Below are 18,340 nucleotides of genomic sequence, written 5' to 3'. Positions count from 1 at the left end.
CAGACAACGTAGTATTCAACAAGGTAGCAAATCCCAAAGCAGCTTTTTCTTTAAACTGTACTGAAAAATACTGGAATGCATTTGTCATTATACTTCTTCCAAACTGTGCTAGTCAATTCTCTCCAGTGAGAGTCAATTGTTTTGAATTATTGACCATTTCTTCAAGAGGTAAGGTAGAGAAACAGAGCACACAGTCAACCTTTTCCCCCTGGAAATATATTTTGCCTGCCATATGCAATACACTGAACTCAATTTTACTGCAGTGTTTCTATTTGCTCCAGGCCTAGCATTTTTCCAGCATCATCCGTCTTGGTCATAATGTCATGAAATGCAAGCAAAGGCAGCTAACTGTGCATGCACAAGGCATACTCTGATCCTGGCATTTCTGGCATCTTTCAAACGTGAAGCTTTCTTTTCTTATGATCTCTGTCTTGTTCTTTCTGACAAAAACACAGGGAGCGACTAAAATGATAAAATTCAGTGACATTTCCTGGCATCTGGTAGGATATCAAGCCTTGAGAACCTGTACATTAAATCAATCCCAATTAGAGGCTGTGTGACAGAAAGAACTGCAGAAAGCCCAGATGTGAGCCAATTCTTCACGTGCATATTCAACTCTGTCAAGAAGATATTTTCTGATAGACATGGACAGTTTGGCTTGGATAAGCCCCAAAGTACCCAAATCAATACCAATTCAGGTACTTTTTTGGCTCATTCGAGCTGAACTGCCCATTCCCTGCATTTGGATGGCTCGAATCAGGGTGACTGAATTATGATTCAATCACAATTTGGCTGTCCGAATGTATCCCCCCACTCGATTTCTTAGGCAGCATCTGAGAAGGGAGGGGGAGAGTGTGCGCCGATCAGCTGATGATGACAGGCATCCCATTCACTCTGTTTAAATCTTTCCCTAACTGGGGATGCATTTAAATAGAGCGGATGGGGAGCCTATCATCAACAGGTGCTCAACATACTGGCTGCAGTTAAAAGGAAGCTGATGACAAAGCCCCCAAACTTTTTAGATTCCGCCAAATCAATTTGTCTGAATTCGAAAGGTTGACAGGGTATTTATATATTTTGGATTCAGCTGGTATGGATTTTTCCCTACATGCCAATTGACACATTGGCCACTTCCTTTAAACTGTGGCCAGAGCACCAATAAGCTCTTGTCACTTCAAACTAATATGGCTTAAAATACTAGAATAATATAATTTAAACACAACAAACACCAATCCCTCCCAGCAATACTGGACCCAGTACTGGACCCAGCTGGCTACGTTGTCCAAGTCTATAGGGCATGAGCCAAGGGCTTCAACTTGAGCTCAATGGCTTGGGCTGCACCCAAACTGGGCACAATGGAATACCAAAGTTCAATGCAGATGTTACACATCACAGCAGTCACAGTCTCACTCCTCCCTGACTGCTCAAATATATCAACTTGGGTGTGAACTACCAACCACTGGTCACTGCAGTTGCCATTACAAGTACAATGTGGTGATAGATCTGGCGAGACCAAAACTTCTCACTTCATTGGCATTCATATTTCCATATTCCATATGGTAACAACCAGCATGACATATAGCCCTGGTCCCATTTCACTTTATTAATCCTGAAAAATAATGTTTAAAAACTCTGCCCTAAGACAAACACAGTGTTTGACATAAACTAAAATATTTCTGTATGGCATTAATGAAAAGATTTCATTTTTGCCTTTATCGTAAAGTAAGTATCAAAACATTCTTTGTATCTACCATCCAAATTATGTAATATAATATATAGCTAAATTGCCCCTGCCATAATTAGATAATTACTGTCATTTTCAGAGTATCACTGATGCTGTTCTTTCTTAAATGTAATTGCACAGATAACTTTTTGAAAAAATTAATGTGTTTATTAACATTAAAGTTAGCTAAATGAACAACATGGAAGATCTGTTATTTTTCTTTTGTCTATACAAAACAACATAAAGAGCCTTATAAAAGTTTTAATCTCATAATGTCAAGAGACAATTAATTAGATGAGTTTAAGGTTTGGTATCCATACAGACTATTTTGTAATATTTTTATTAGTGAATAAGGAGTGAAAAGTGGGAGTATGTGGACAGCAGGTTTAAAACAGAGAAGCATCACAAAACCAGCAATATATAGGGCATTTCCGTACATCGGAAAATGTATGGAATAGTGTCAAGCCAGCTGAATGGCATAGCGCTAAATATTATTGGGGGGGACTTTAGAGAGGCATGCTTTATGTCACAACTTTGGAAAAAATACTTTTATTTCTGGCATCGCCTTCATGGTTGTCCACCTATTCACTGTTCCAGGCTGTTCTCCGTTTTTAAAAAAGCACTTCCCATCCCCCGCAAGAAGGGAGAGGGAGGCAGGTGCGAGGGTGGGACATTGGAGGTGGACGTAGTGTTTCTTTGTCTCCATACATTTCTTTGGCTGGTGGCCTGCTGGGGGATAGCACTTTTCTGGTTGGTGAATCCACTTTTTAAAGCACTCGTTTTTTCAAATGGCAGATTTAGTGAGCAGTTTGCTGGTTGGACAAGTATTTATTTATTCTTGTATTTATATATCACATTTCTCTGTGGGCTCAAGCAAGATAAAGTGACATGGTTGTAATTATGTCATATGGATCCGGTGACCTCCACAGTCAGATTTGGGGAAGGATGAGAGTCAAATGGGACTGCTGGGGGGGAAACATTCTACACCCACTCAGTAAGAGTCAACTGTATTCAAGGACTCAGCATCCACATCTGACATTGTTGCATACTCAAGTAGAAACAATAACGAAGGAACTGGCTTCTTTAGCAGACTGTGACTACAGTATCAACAAAGATTGTGAGTCAAACTACAATCCAGCCCTGAAGAAGTATGTATGTACATGAAAGCTTATACCTTGAATAAAACTTTGTTGGTCTTGAAGGTGCCACTGGACTTTTTACCCTACGAGTTTTCCAATAAGGTTTCAAAATGTTCATTAGCAATATATTTTGTATTCATGTATGCACCACTGACTAAATTAAAAGCAGGGCAAAAGAATCACTGCCCACACTTCTAGGGAAGTTACGTTTTGCTAGCATCCTCCTTCCCACTGCCATTGCAGAATTACGCCTATTTTGGGACTGGCAACAAGGATGCAGCTGCTCCATGTAGGAGGGATCACTTCCCCTTGGTGGGAAATGCTTTAAGTGGAGAGAACCCAATATGCTTTCTGATAAAATCACCAGACTGTTCATGGTAGTCTGCATAAAGGACATACCTCAAAAACCATGCTATAGCAGAACACAAAGGCATTTGACATATTGATTCCAGAGAAAAATTAAGCAGTTGTTAATACCCTGCAAACAAATTTATAGGGGTGAAATCAGTGTGCTTTTGTGGGTTCTTTCCAGAAAATTTATAAATCCCAATATAAGCCATGCTATTAGAAACTTTACCAAGGTTGCAGTTCTCAACCAGCTAACTCTCAAATTCTGGCAAGACAGCCACTGGAAGTTTGATTTGTGTCTGTTCTGTTCCACGGCGATTTTAGCCAGTGTTACATTTATTTTTCATGGGATAACTATGTAAAGAAAGGAGTTTGGCAAGGCTATATACTGTCACATTGCCTATTTAACTTGTACGCGGAACACATCATGAGAAAGGCGGGGTTAGATGAGTCACAAATTGGGTTCAAGATTGCAGGGAGAAATATCAACAACCTCAGATATACAGATGATACCACTCTAATGGCAGAAAGCGAAGAGGAACTAAAGAGACTTTTGATGCGGGTGAAGGAGGAAAGTGCAAAGGTTGGCTTGACACTCAACATCAAGAAAACAAAGTTCATGGCATCCGGCCCTCTCAATTCCTGGCAAATAGATGGGGAAGAAATGGAGGTAGTGACAGATTTTATTTTCCTGGGCTCCAGGATCACGGCAGATGGGGACTGCAGCACAGAAATTAAAAGACTCTTGCTCCTGGGGAGGAAAGCTATGGCAAATCTAGACAGCATCCTAAAAAGCAGAGACATCACCCTGCCAACAAAAGTGCATTTAGTCAAGGCTATGGTATTTCCAGTTGCAATGTATGACTGTGAAAGTTGGACCATAAGGAAGGCCGAGCGTCAAAGAATTGAGGCTTTTGACTCTGGTGCTGGAGAAGACTCTTGCGAGTCCCTTGGACTGCAAGGTGAACAAACTGGTCAGTCCTAGAGGAGATCAGCCCGGACTGCTCCTTAGAAGGTGATGAAACTCAAATATTTTGGCCACCTCATGAGAAGGAAAGACTCCTTGGGGAAGAGCCTAATGCTGGGAGTGATTGAGGGCAAAAGAAGAAGGGGACGGCAGAGAATGAGGTGGCTAGATGGAGTCACTGAAGCAGTCGCTGCAAACTTAAAAGGACTTCAAGGAATGGTAGAGGACAGGAAGGCCTGGAGTATCATTGTCCATGGGGTCGCAATGGGTCGGACATGACTTCGCACCTAACAACAACACTATACCACTGACAACTGGCATACTAAGCAGCTGTACACCACACTGTACACACTCACTTCTGTTGCTTCCTTGGATACTGGGGTAGGGCAACAGCCTGAAACATATTTGACATAATGCTCATCTGTACACTCAAATCATAAGCAGCACACAGGAATTACTGAAATAAGAGAAGCAATCACTATAGAGCAGTTCTTCATGTGACTAAAGGGCCTACTTAGATGTTACATTTATTTTTCATGGGATAACTATGTAAAGTCATGGAAAAATTATGCTTGAATTGTTTAGCCAGGAGCAAAACCATAAACAGAAGGTCACATAAATGTAGGACTTTGCTCATAGAACGATATCTGGGAATAATTAACCCTAACATGACATTTTGGAGTACTAACAAGGAAAAGTTACCATGTAAGTTTCAGAACACCCTGAGATATACACCAGATATAAGCACCAGATATATCTAAGCAGTATGTCTTCTGTAGTAAATGATTACTATTTTCACTTGTTTCAGTAACCATTCTAAGCAATATATAGGACGTGTTGGGTTTATTTGATAGGAAAACTGCCACTTGAACTTGAAGAATAAACTGACGTGTCTCATGTAGTGGTTAAAGTGACAGACTAGGATCTAGGAGACCGAGGTTTGCATTCCCATTCTGTGATGAAAGCTTGCAGGGTGACTTGGCAGTAGACACATACCTTTTAACCTAATCTACATAACAAGGTTGTTGTGATGATAGAACAGAGGAGAACAATGTAAGATACTTTGGGTCTCCAGTGGGAAGAAAAACAGGATGTGAAGTAAATAAATTAATGTTTCTCAGCTGTCTGAAAAAAATATTTATGAATCTTTTTCTACCTTGCCGTTCAAAGGCATTATTTACCACTGTTCCTTTTTTTACCTCTGTCTTCCCTTTCAATACAGACTCATTATCTCTTCTGTGTTCTTTACAGTTCCTAACACTAAATATTAGTCGCTGCAACAAACGTGTCCACTGTTAGGTTCTGGCAGCAGTTAATAAAGTCTAGAAACATTTAGAAATACATCATATTAGATAATCCATCCACACCTCACATTCCTCAAATGAGGATGTCAGCAATTACAGTATGCACCAATGAGATCATGTTTGTCTCAGTGTCTTCACAGGCCAAATAATGAGGATTCAGTTTCCATCCAAAACATTTGTAATACGGAAATTACAGCACAATTTAAGTGGGAAGGAGAAGAGGAGGTGAGATTATTTTAAGGCACCATTTGACTCTTTCAATTCTGGGTAGTTTCTTTTGCACAGGAAGAGTAAGTTTAGCTTCACACAGTGATACTTCCTGAAGTCTCCTATAGGCCTGCCCCACATATTGCTTCAGCTCATCCCTCAGATGTTCTGTATGTCATCAGCAAAGACCCACCTAAGCATACTTCCTACGTGTGGGTTGCAGAGAAATCTGGAAGATATACACAAGTGAGATTCTCTCAGAAGAGGATATGGGGAAAAAGGAAAGTTTCAGACTTTAAGTCCAAACTTTTCACAGTTTAAGGGCACCACAGTATTATTAATAATGTATTTTAATAATGTATAGTTTATTTATAATTCTGTATTTGAATCCAGGTGACACACTGATAGCCAGGCAACATGCAGCCTCTTCTGATTTCAGTGAAATTTGGATGTGTTTTTGCTTTTAGGTTGGTCTGAAGTAGCACAGTTGCAGAAAAGCAAGAAGCCAAGGAGCTTTCTTAACAAGTATACTCCTCACTTTGGTGAGCACTGCCTCATCCATTGTCCTCTTCTGCACTCTGTGGGGCTCATTGCCACTCTCTGTTCTTATTCATCCCAGCAACTCTGGAGCCAGCATGGGTAGTGGTTGTACTAGGATCCGGGAGACTCAGGTTGAACCCCTACTATGTCGTGAGAGCTTGCTGAGTGATGTTGGGTTAGCCACACATTCTCCGGGAAAAAGGATTGCAATAATTGGATTGCTGTGGAAGATTGTGTGGAAACATTAAACATTACAAAATATGGAGTTTTAATGTTTGATGCTTTCACATTCATCTTCCATGACAATCCAATTCTCATAATTCCCCCCACCCCCAGAGGAAGCTCATTTTCCATCAAGGTAAATTTGCCTGACAGTATTCTCCATTAGAGGAAGTCTTTTTCTCAGGAAAGAAGTTTCGGGTGGTTAGCCATGTTGGTCTGAAGTAGCACAACAAAATTTGTGCCGAGGAGAACATTTAAAACCAGCTACTTTTCCTTCTGGCTACAGGTTTTCATGTGTGGAACACTTTGTCAGACACATTCCTTTTTGTGAAGGAAGATGAAGCAGAAAAATGTTGTAGGATCCAACAAACTGTGTAGTTATTTTTCAGAGTCTAGCAATAATCCAGCGGTTATTTTTGAATGCCCAGGGGTGGTTAAGAGACTGTTATAGCTTTCACTTTTGTACACCTAACAGTTCAGGAGTATCATTTCCAAATGCTTCCTAGTGCAGAAAATGTAATGTTGAAATCGCAGAGGACAGATGCAATCAAGACCTCCGCAACAAGTGCAATGAGCAGGAAATGCTGCCAAGCAGAAGTTCTGCTTCTGGGAAAACCTCGCATCAGAGAAGCCAAAGACCAGCTGTGGTTTGAGTGTGAAAGGCTGCTGCTGCTGGGGAGGGTGTGCCCTAGTCTAGCTTTTGTTTCCAGCCAACAGCTTTCCCAGGATTCCCCCCATTGGTTTAAAAAATTGCAACATCTGTTTAGCCACAGGCATGTGCAAGGATTCTATGGAACACCCAGTTTGCCTCAAGGTGCACTTCAGCCCTTTTCTGTTGGTGGTCCCTTTGGCCCCCTGTGAGATGCTCCCCGCCTGCTGAAGCAGCTCTCAGATGGGATGTGCCCCACTCTCTCCTAGTCCTGGGTGTAAACTGCACAGAGCTTTTATTCCAACCCCAGATCAATTCAGTCCATGCCCTTTACACAGGATGTGATTTCCATTTGGATTGGGGGCAATTTAAATTTTCTTTCTGCAGCAAGAAGGATTGATTCGGAGTGACCCTACCTTTATTGTGTGATATCTCAGACTGCTTTTAATCCTGAATATCCATTTGGGAAAGAAAGCTCCGTGGTAGAGAACCTCTGATAGGCTACACCTGGTCATGTGACACGCTTGCCTTAAAGGAGAAGCCCCTAATTTCTCTCAACTTCTGTCGGTCCTGGATTTTTCCTCCCTCCTCTGCCTTTTTCGATCCTCTCCCCCACCCCTCCAAGAAAAGAAAAATGCTCCCTGCCTGGCTCCTCTTCCCCCACCCTTCAAGAAAAGAAAGAAAGAGGCTTGCCTCCCCCCCCTTCTGAGCCTCCCTAACCACATGCAGAAGACTTTCCTGTTTCAATGGGGGGGGGGGGAGAAGAAGACCCGAGTTCAAAGCGATCTGAATTCAACAGGATTGACAATGGAATAAAGAAAGTAAGTGCAGATTCACCCCTGGATAGGCACAGTGGCTAGCCAGACCCTCTTGGCCTCCCAACCAGCTGGCCAGATGGCAGTCTTGGAGCCCCCCTCTCTGATGTTCTGTGCAACCTTCTTGGAGATGCACTCCTCGGGCCAGGGGCAAAAGGAAGGTGGCAAGGCCCACAAGGAGCGGGGAGCAGTGGTGAGAGAGCAGGACCAGGTTGGGAGGGAAGGCCCGCTGTGCTGGCATCACACATCATTGTGTGCTCACTCCTTAATCAGATGGCAAGCTGTGCAGCCTTAGCAGGTCTGAGGAGCACAGCCTGGAAGAAATTCTGCCATTTCTCTCCCCACCCTCCCCTGCCCTTCTTCCCCCTTCAGAACACCATGTTGCTTCCGTAATGGACTTCTGTTGCATTCCTCCTATGAATACTGAATAAGAAGTTTTCCCATCAGCAACACAAGATACAAAAAACCAAGTCATAAGAATTGTGTTTGCCAACTCACCTGATCTAGCAAGTCTCTTGCATCTTAATAATAAGCTGCACTGATACATCAGAGTCACAGGAAGAATTGTTCCACTCACAGCATGCAATTGAGAAGGGTTAGGCTGCAATGGTGTAGTAGTCAGGCAAGATCAAGAGAGTTGGCAACCCACTGAGAGAACACTGAGATGCACAATGGTCACTGCAGCTGTTGGTCACACTGCAGGAGAAGCAGATGGATGGACTCCAGTCACAGTGCAGTGCCTACCAGATGCCTAGCCTGGCTCAATGGCTGCCTGCAAAGAGTCCGGACAGATACAAAGGAGTGATTTGAGAAATGCTATACTTGCATTCACCTTTGTTAATCATGAAGGCAAGGCAAAGTACTTCCTTTGGACATATATAAACAATGAGGTTTTACAAAGTCTTTCTATCTTGGTCCTGGGCTGGATTATTACAAAACAATTCCTGACAACTATTCTGACAAGTAGATAGCAGAAAATGGATTTCCAGCCAAACACAATGGATCTTAGCTACAGATGTTAAAACTTCACATTTACTTAAGGCCTGAAAAATCCAAGACTGCTGTTTAATCAAGGATTGAAAATGATATTTATTCACCGCTATGCAGAAAGGACACTTAAATATATAATTTGGGTGAGAAAAATATAAAAGTGTTTAAGATTGTCACGTATTTGTTTCCAAAAGGGTCAATCTGGAAATTTAATTTTTTTCCTCTGCTACATTATTCATTCATTAACAAAGCAGTGGATAATAGCCCGTATATGCTTTCATGGCCCTGTGTTGAGCCATTGTTTTCATCCAAAAACTACCAGAAAAGGGAAACAATATTCTGATGCTTCATGGTCTTTTGAGGGCAGGTGTTAAAAAAGCAAAATGAGCCTGGGGAAAAAAAACCCAGAAATGGATAAATGCATTTTTAAAATAACTGAGGGTGTAACTGTTCCCACAGCCCTTTGACCTTAAAATTAAAATGCTTTCCACATGAAAAACTTTTCCAGATGCTTGAGTATTCCATTAGTATAGAAACTGTGAAGAAAGGAAATCATTCCTTGTTTCCTAATAATCGCTCACTGTGAAAATAGATCTCATTTAACACAAATACTGAGCTAAAACATTTCAAAGCTACATCCAAAGCAGATGCCAGTGTGGTTGGCTTTGTTTGTTCCACTCTTTTCGTTTTAAGTTTAAAATCTTTGTACACCATTCAGGTTCTTGAATAATTCTTATGCTGAATCCTTTGTTTTCTCGGATCTGCAGGCATCACAAAACAATACTGAAAAGATTGCATTCACCAGTCCCCAAACACTTAAAAAAGAAAATTCAGTGTTCTGAACAAAAACGTATTTTTGTGGGGGTTCAACTATAGGAATTCATTTAGGAAATCCTTGAGAGAAGGAGGAGTCGTTTAATTCAAGTAATAGGTATACCAAGCAGAGCTGACCTCTTGATCTGTACTCACAGATCTGAAGAAATTCTCATTAATAAAACAAGTCTTTTCCTAGTTGTTAATAAACAATCCACAAAATGTCTGTTTCACAGATTGCTGATGGATCTTTTTGAAGATTAGTATTTCCATTTTGGAACAACAACAGAAGTTACAATTTTGACCCACTGAAACTAATCTAATCAATACTTTCTACATATGGAAGACTTCCACTTCCAGTACACATATTAAGAATTTGCTTTCCCATAATGTTCACTGCCCTCCTTTAGATACTTCCAGTAGCAGCTCAAGACTCAGCTCTTTGACTGAGCTTTTGTAACATGAGGTTAGATGAGCTGGTCTTCTTGTTTTTTTGGGTTTTTTGGTGGGGGTGAAAATTGTTGGCTACATCTCGGGTTATCAGATTCCCCGGCCACTGACAGGGGATGACGGGTTAGGGTTGTCAGATCCAAGTTGGGCAACTCCTGGAGACTTGGTGTCAGAGCTTGGGGAGACCCAAGGACCTTGGTGGGGTTCAGTGCCATAGAGCCCAAAGCTGCCAAAGCTGCCATTTTCTCCAAGAGAACTGATATTTATAGTCTGGCAATGAACTGTAATTCAAGGGGATCCCTGGGTCCTATCTGGAGGCTGGTCATTTGTTATTTTTAACATAGTTGCAAATCATTATGAAAGCATTTCTATATAAGAATATATAAATTAGAGTAAAAAAATTAAAAAATTGATACAGGCATTAGAATCAGTCAAAAATCCCAACTCTGGATGGGAAATATCTGTAGATTTGGTGGAAGAGATTGGGAAGGGCAGGATTTGGGAAGGGGATAGACTTTAGGGGGATACAATGTCACAAAATCTAATGTCCAAAACAACAATTTTCTCAAGGGGAACAGAACTTTATCAGCTGGAAGTCAGTTACATTTTCAGGAGATCTCCAGATCCCATTTGAAGGCTGATAGCCCTACTTCTTGGTGCCTCCTAAGAGATTACTTGCATTGCCACCTTTGATAAGTACCACTTAGGAAGAAGGACTCCCTAAGGATTATAGAATTACATTGTATAGTTGTAGTTAAGATTATTGGACTGAGATCTGGCAGACCCAGGTTTGAATCCCTACTTGTCCTATGGACAGTCACTAAACCTTGGGCCAGTCACATTCTTTCAGTCTAAAGTACCTCACTGGATTTCTGAGAGGAAAAAATGGAGGCAACAGTAATAATGAAAGTCATTTGGGTCCCAATTAAAGAGAACTGTGTGGTACAAATTGACTGAATAAATTATATTGCATTAGAACAATAGTCCATCCAGTCTCCTTGAATGGCAGCAGCTCTATAATGTCTGAGGTGCTGGTCTTTCCCAATCCTAACTATACATGCAAGGAAAAGAACCTGCAAACAAGGAGTAATTCAGTGTTGCAGGAAGTGGTACCAGCTTCAAGCATAGACAGCTTCGAGATTGGATAAACATACGGAACAGAGGTCTATCAGTGGCTATTAGCCACAATATACAGATGGAACACTATGTCTGAGACAGAGATACTTTGTACGCTTGGTTCTTAGGGAGTAACAGTGGGAAGGCTTCTGGAGTTCTGGCCCCACTGGTGGACATCATGACAGCACAGTTTTGGCCACAGAGTATTCAACTGTATGGGTCATTGGCCTGATCCAACATTATTTCACTTCTTCCTCTATTGTTCTTCTACTACTTTTAAATTGTTAATCACAATCTCTGTGGAAAATGTTTAACTCTTAAATTGGCTCATTTGAAGATCTGCCTAATAATAAAAGAGGGTCAATGGATAAATCTGTCAGCTTAACCTTTTATCATTATCACTGGATCACTGTGAGGAAAAACTGAGTGCAATGGAAAGAATGCTTGATAAAAACAGCATGCTGCACAAACTTTGGCTTCTACCTTCTTAACTTTACTAAAACTTCCCTACCCAAAATCAAAGTTTTACTGCCAAATCCAAAATCTCTACTGTAGCCCCACATTTCTGATGTCTCAGACACTTTTCATGCAGTTGATTCCTCTGTCCTGTTTAACTTCCCTTCTGCCTAGTTTTCCATGATTTTAGTCTCAGGTCAACCTACCTGTTTTTTAAAATCTGTTTTGTGGTTTGCTCCTAGCTGACAGGAGTTTTACTAATTCATTTTAAACAGCCCTATTTGTCATGGCTTATTTAAACTAGCTTGGAATGTTTTAAATATATTTATTGACTTGACTTGATTTGTTTTTATTGTTGCTCTTTATGTTAGTTTTGTTTAAATGGATTTTTAAAATTGTCTTGGTTTATTTGTTGATCGGTTTGGTTTATTAGTTCAGCTCAACCAGGCTTGGAGAGGCAACATATACATTTGGCATTTCCACAGAAACTCTTCCTCTGCTTTCCTTCTTTCTGTTGCCCACTCCTCAATACACATCTGGCTCACTTGTTTTCAAGTCTCTCCTCAAAAGAGTCTTTCCCCCATAAAGCCTTTGGCACAACCCTCCCCAGAAAAACAGCTAAGGTTATGAAAGCAGTTTCCACTTCCCTCCTCTTCCTTATAATTAAGTGGTGAACTCCTGAGAGTAGGAACTTGCCTCTGGTTACAGTACCCTTTAAAGCACCATGCATACAATATAAAATTTAATGCTTATTCTGATAGTTTCATATTTCTTCAAAAGTTATAAAGAAACTTCTTTTTTGGTAAACAAAGGCATTACTAAAAAGCACTGTGAATGCTCTTTTCCCTTGCTTTTGTTGTATTTTTAATGCAATGCTACAGGAAGCTTTAACTGACTGGCAATGAAAACTTTCTTTGTGTGTCTGCTACAAACAATGCACAATCTGGGAGCCTTCATAAGATTTTTAAAAATCTCAGAAAACTATCTGTTGTTGCTTAGACACCCTGCCTCCAATTTTTCTCCACCACATGGAAAAGTGATTCAGATACTCAGATCACATTACTATTGTGTAGATACAAACTGAAAAGATTTAGTATTTATGAGCCAAAGATAAAGGTCATGCAGCACAGAATACTGTGGTCTTGAACTTATTTAGAATAAGAGCTCACACAATCATCAAGTGGTAGTAGCATGTTTCAAATACTTCCAACTTTATTCAACTGACTAGTAAGTTGGCTTGGTCTCTGGCTCTGGCTTCTTCTGTCCACAACACTGCTAAGATGTTGTGAGTCTGACATCACAAAATGCTCTAAATGGAAAACCTCACATAAGCACAGAAGGGATTTTGTGATAGGGGCAGAGAGGCATTTCCATCATGCCTTGTATTTCCTCAATGGTACTTGCATCATCGGGCAGAACTGAAGTAAGTGCCACATGGGGAAGTATTTCAATGTGCATGTTCTATTGATGGGAGCGAGTGCAGAAAAGCTAGAGTGTCAAATTTACTTGGCTTTTTGTACATTCATGATCTTCCATTTATAAATTTATTATACGTAAGCCTTATATAGAATAAGTTTGGTCATAATCCCTAACCACAGAACGTGATGCCTTAGCATTGCTCCCCTGCTGATCCTTATGCTTTCACACAGCCTCCCCCATCTCGAGAGACAGATTTTTCAGCTGCTCAATATGGCTGTTGCACAGAAAATAAATCCTCCTTTCTTCCTGATTACACAATCTCATTCATTTCTTCCTAAACTGTCTTATAACATTCATGTCAAATCATTCTGCAGCTGCTACCCCATCCCTAATCCTCCCTGTGCTTTGTCTCTTTGAACAGGGCTACACTTTCCAAAGCTACTTGAACTTCACCACTGCCCTCTGTCCTGTTCTCTTTGCTGGGACAAGCAAAGATTGCACCAAAACACACACTAGGCAGCTGTAAAAATCTCGCAACTTTACCGGAGAAAGAGAAACAGGTTTCATGCATTGTCAATTTTTTTTTTGTAAAATGTGGAGTTAGGAGAAAGACATGTTAGCTAGTGGGTGTCCTAGAATGGGTTATTTTTAGCCATATTGTATCTTATTTAAAATATATTTATTCCATACTCAAAGCATAAAACAAAGCAGCAACAAACTGCAAACACTTAGCACAACACTTCATCAAGATGAAAGCAAGTTTACTTCCCACCAAGTGTCCTCTGACATAAAACCATTTTACAGAATACAGAAAGTGAAAATGTCTCCTGCATGAATTCTGGTAAGTCTTCCAGTGGCAATCTACTGCAAAAAAAAGTCCACGAACTCACGAACTTACCATTGCCAGATGAACAATCCACCACAAGGAAAAGACCGTGACAGTTTCCACACTAGTGATATTCCTCGCTGTTGACTTTTTAAAGTGCTGCACTTTCTGTTTGTTTCCGCACTTTCTAGCTGCAGACCCAAATTGTGTGCTTACTTGCCGCATAGTTAAGGATTTCCCAGTGACATCGATTTCATTTTCTAAGGCAGATTCTAATTCAGGGCTGCCCAACGGAGAAATCCTTGCATTTGGGTGTGTGTCCCCCCAGCTGCCATTTTTATTTGTTTGTGCACACCTCCTTCCTCATTGGGAATGGAAGAGATTTTCACTATCCTATCCTCCCAATACTGTTCCTGGGGCATCCCCTTTCAAGGGGGATTCTGGACCACTGTGGGATACAGGAGGTGAGAAAGTCATGCTCCTCCATAAAATCCAATTTTAGTACCTTTCCATAGACATTCACACACTCCCCCAAACCTCTAGCAAATTCTTTGATTGCTAGAGAGCTCCCATGTTATAATGTGACTTACTTACTTACTCCCACCCATTTGGGAAACCCCAGGTTGCGAAAGTCTGATCTAGAGATTTTGGGGGTAGAGCCTGAAGAGGTCAGGGTTTGGGAGGGGAAGGAACCTCAGCAGGGTATAATGCCATAGATTCTATCCTCCAAAGCAGACATTTCTCCAGTGAAAAATATTTTGGTTGTCGGGAGATCAACTGTAATAGCAGGAGATCTTCATATGCCACCCAAAATGGAGATCCAAAGTTGCCTACATAATTCTCCTCAGGCTAAGCTGAGAGCAGCTGACTGGCCCAAATTCACTCAGCAAGCTTCTATGGCAGAATGGGGATTCCATCCTGGGTTCCTAGTTGACATTCTAACCACTACACCACACCAGTTATAGAAAAGAAGGTTATAGGTTTTTTCCTCCTCTAAGTTAGAAATATATTTTTCAAGAATATGGGCTGCCAATTCACTAGAGTGTCTCATCACCTCAAGATCTATATTAGGGTTTTTTTGTAAAGGCCTTGTGAGGAAACCATCATCCTAATAACAGTATGAGGAACTTTCCATTCCATCCCTATGGAAAAACTTGTTTATCAGCCAAAAGAACACTAACACAGCATCTCTCACAAAGAGATGGACAGAAAAACAACACCAAGACTTTCATCAGAAGATGGTTCTGATGTACTCTCTAAGCTATAATGGGATACCACTATCCTTCATCCTCAGAGTCCACATTAGGGGGTACAAAAGGAAGGTGGGCTTCCAAGACTCAAGTCATGACTAAAAACTGGTACAGGGGGAGGTGAAATCTGGGATTGCTGAGGGTGATTTTCAGGCCCATGCTGAAGATATGCTGGTGATATTTAGTAAGAGGGCCCAGTTCATTGCCATGATAAGGGCATGGTCAGTTCAGATTGTATTCATTGCCCTGCCAGAAGACTGGAGTGTTCTTCAGATCCCAACAGAGACCCAGCCAGGGAATCAAGATAAGGGTATGTGGAGGCACCAAAATAGAATCTTGCTCCTCAGAGGAATATCTCAGTGAGGGCAACAGGTATCTACAATACTTGGGAGCAGAGGCAGCCTTCTCTTTATGCTTTACTTTTTTCTGCCTCTTTGCCTGTAGTTCCAATGAGGAATGGGCTGGGATAGATGGAGATACGGATATAGGATATTTTGGTTCAGAGGCATGGATAACTAAAGAGGCTGTCTTAGGAGGGCATGGAGCCTGCTTAGACGTCAGAACCAATTGCACAGACAGTGATCCAGAACAGGACTCAGGTGCTAGAATCAACAATGTTGACCAGCTCCAAGAGGACAGTTTTGGAGGGTCTAATGCTGAAACTAACCTGGCATCACTCAGGCCCTCAGTTGACCCATGACAAGGGAACATGGATAAACCTGCATTCCCTTTTTTGCCATGGGCCTCATCGGGATGTATGTCAGGCTGGGCCATCCAGAAGGGGAAGAATCAGACTGGCCTGGCTTCTCCCTACCCTCACCCACAATATCACATTCTTAAAAATAGAAATAAATGCCTCCTACAGCTTTGCCACACTGCGCAGCACGATGGAACCACCAGGGGCATTTCTTTTTATTTGTAAGAGCATGCTGTTGCGTTGTTACGCAATCCCATGTTCCTATACATTTTTTTAAAGGTCCATGCTCCTCCGCAGTGAGCACAAATCCGGGGTGAACAGGGGGAAGTAGGCCCAAGACTCCCCAGTGTGGTACCAGGAAGAGTCAGGGTGACCTGCTCCGAGCTGGAAACCAGGCAGCATGACAGTGCAACACCTCCCATGTGTTAATGGCCAGAGGGACCCAGGGAGTTTCACAGGGCATTGTCACTCATAGATCTACACTCCTGACACTTTTTCCTATGCCTTTTGTATTAAGAGTATCTGCATGTTTTAATAACAAGAACACATTAAGATATTACTTTACAAGTAATTGCTTTTTATGGGTGCTTTACTTTACTAACTTATGTTACTCTATTACATACTCTTTATTTTTTACCGCATATTTTGAGAGTCTGTTATTAAGAGACTAAGAAAGAAGTCATGTACTCTGTAATGGCAACTAACTCAACAAAACACGAGGTAATCAATTAACAAATGCATTCTTGTAGATCAATAGCGCAGATGAAAACCACAAAGCTATACAACTCCTTATTACTAGTTATGCCATGCATCAAATCAAGACATCTTTAAGGCATTATTCTTAGACCAAAACTATATAAACAGGCCAATAACAGAAGTACACAACAGACTGCCTTTTCATTACTATATTTTAAAGCTCCAGCAAAATGTCATCAAAATCACAAAAATATTAGGGACATTTTGCCAAACTTATAAAACAGAATAAAGCTGTGGACTAGTTATCTCTGACTCATTGTTTGAAAGATTAAATAAGAAATTACGCCAGCTCTCTAAATCTGGCCATAGCTCAGAAAATAAATACCTTACCTCTTCACGTTTAAATATTCCAGGTCGATCTGGTTTTAAAGTGACCCAGGTATGTCAATGTTTTCTGAGCTGGTGCAGGACCAAAGATGTGATGGGATAGGGGGAGAGCTCTGTAGGGTTTTCATTTTTTATCAAGTCATATGCCCATCATCAACCACTACAGTTCTAACATGGTAAATAAAAAGGCATATTCTGTGCTTGATGTGCCTCATGTGCAATGTCAATATCATTACGCCTCAAATACAACATTTTATCTGTTTATAACATCAGTTTCTCTTATTACTTGGCAGGAGCATCTCCAAATCCTTGGGGAATGAAGCAGAGACCAACAGGTCTCAGTTAATACCACACTGTATTCAATGCTACTCTGGGAAAATTAGATAACACAAACAGCTTTCTGAAAAGAAGAAACAGCATGAAAATATGCTCTGATCTAACAAAGAACACTCATGCACGCATCACCAGTAGCACTAATAATCTGTTGAGCAGTCATGGAGGCAAGATGTGACCTGCACTAACAGGAATGTACCCCCCTGCCAAGCAAGACAATGGCTGAATCAGGAACAGTGAGATACTAGATTGCAAACATTATAGATGGAAGGAAAAAGGACTGATTCCTCAGAACGATGCATGCAAGGAAAACACCTGCAAGCACAGTTCCACAAATGCTTATGAAAGAGTTAACAAAGTGCTATAATAGGTAGATTCTGTAACAGTGGTATGTTTCTGTTGCTCTGTCATTTGTGCAGCCAGAAATACCTTGTGAATTTCACTTCATTTCCCACCCCCAATCTCCATAAGCCTGCTGTGGGTGGAACACATCTTCCACATAAAGAAGGGCTCGTGGGGATCCAACCCGTGTCTCAAAACTGAGCTTTTCAGTGCCAGTTATTCTAACTAGAGGAATTAGGCATATTAATGAGCTAAATGCTTTCCAGAATTCTTTTTATAAGCATTTCTTTAGTTACTTGGTTATCTTACCTCTTTCATTCTATCAAGCTCGTTCTGCAACGCTTGCTTAGATATTTCCACCTCAATGATTTGTTGACGAAGAAGTTCATTCTCATCTTCTGCTTTAACATGCTTCTCTTCCATGTTCTCCAATTCATGGTGCAGCCTGACAGATACATCTTTGGCTACCTATTTAAAAGAGCACATATAACACAATGTCAACATCGGCTATACACAGTAGGATGAGATAGAGAGATGGAGTCAATGGTGAGAACTGGGAAGATCATGGGACAGAACAAATGGCAAGAAGGAAAGGACCCTAGCTATCATAAAAAGGAAAAGGAACAGAAGGGAGGTGGCAGGCATGTGGAG

The 18,340-nt window shown here is 41.1% G+C and overlaps 1 protein-coding gene across 1 annotated transcript in view; it reads right to left on the bottom strand.

Annotated features, from left to right (window-relative positions):
• Positions 1–18,340, bottom strand: part of MTCL1 (microtubule crosslinking factor 1) — a 95,335-nt gene that overhangs the window by 60,726 nt on the left and 16,269 nt on the right. The window contains 1 exon segment of the mRNA XM_077352750.1: positions 17,999–18,157. Within this exon segment, the coding sequence (XP_077208865.1) occupies positions 17,999–18,157 (159 nt within the window).

The sequence above is a fragment of the Paroedura picta genome, chromosome 9 (assembly GCF_049243985.1).
Source record: "Paroedura picta isolate Pp20150507F chromosome 9, Ppicta_v3.0, whole genome shotgun sequence".
Taxonomy (NCBI): domain Eukaryota; kingdom Metazoa; phylum Chordata; class Lepidosauria; order Squamata; family Gekkonidae; genus Paroedura; species Paroedura picta.
The sequence above is the reverse complement of the archived record's forward strand: the minus strand, read 5'-3'. Positions and strand labels throughout refer to the sequence as shown.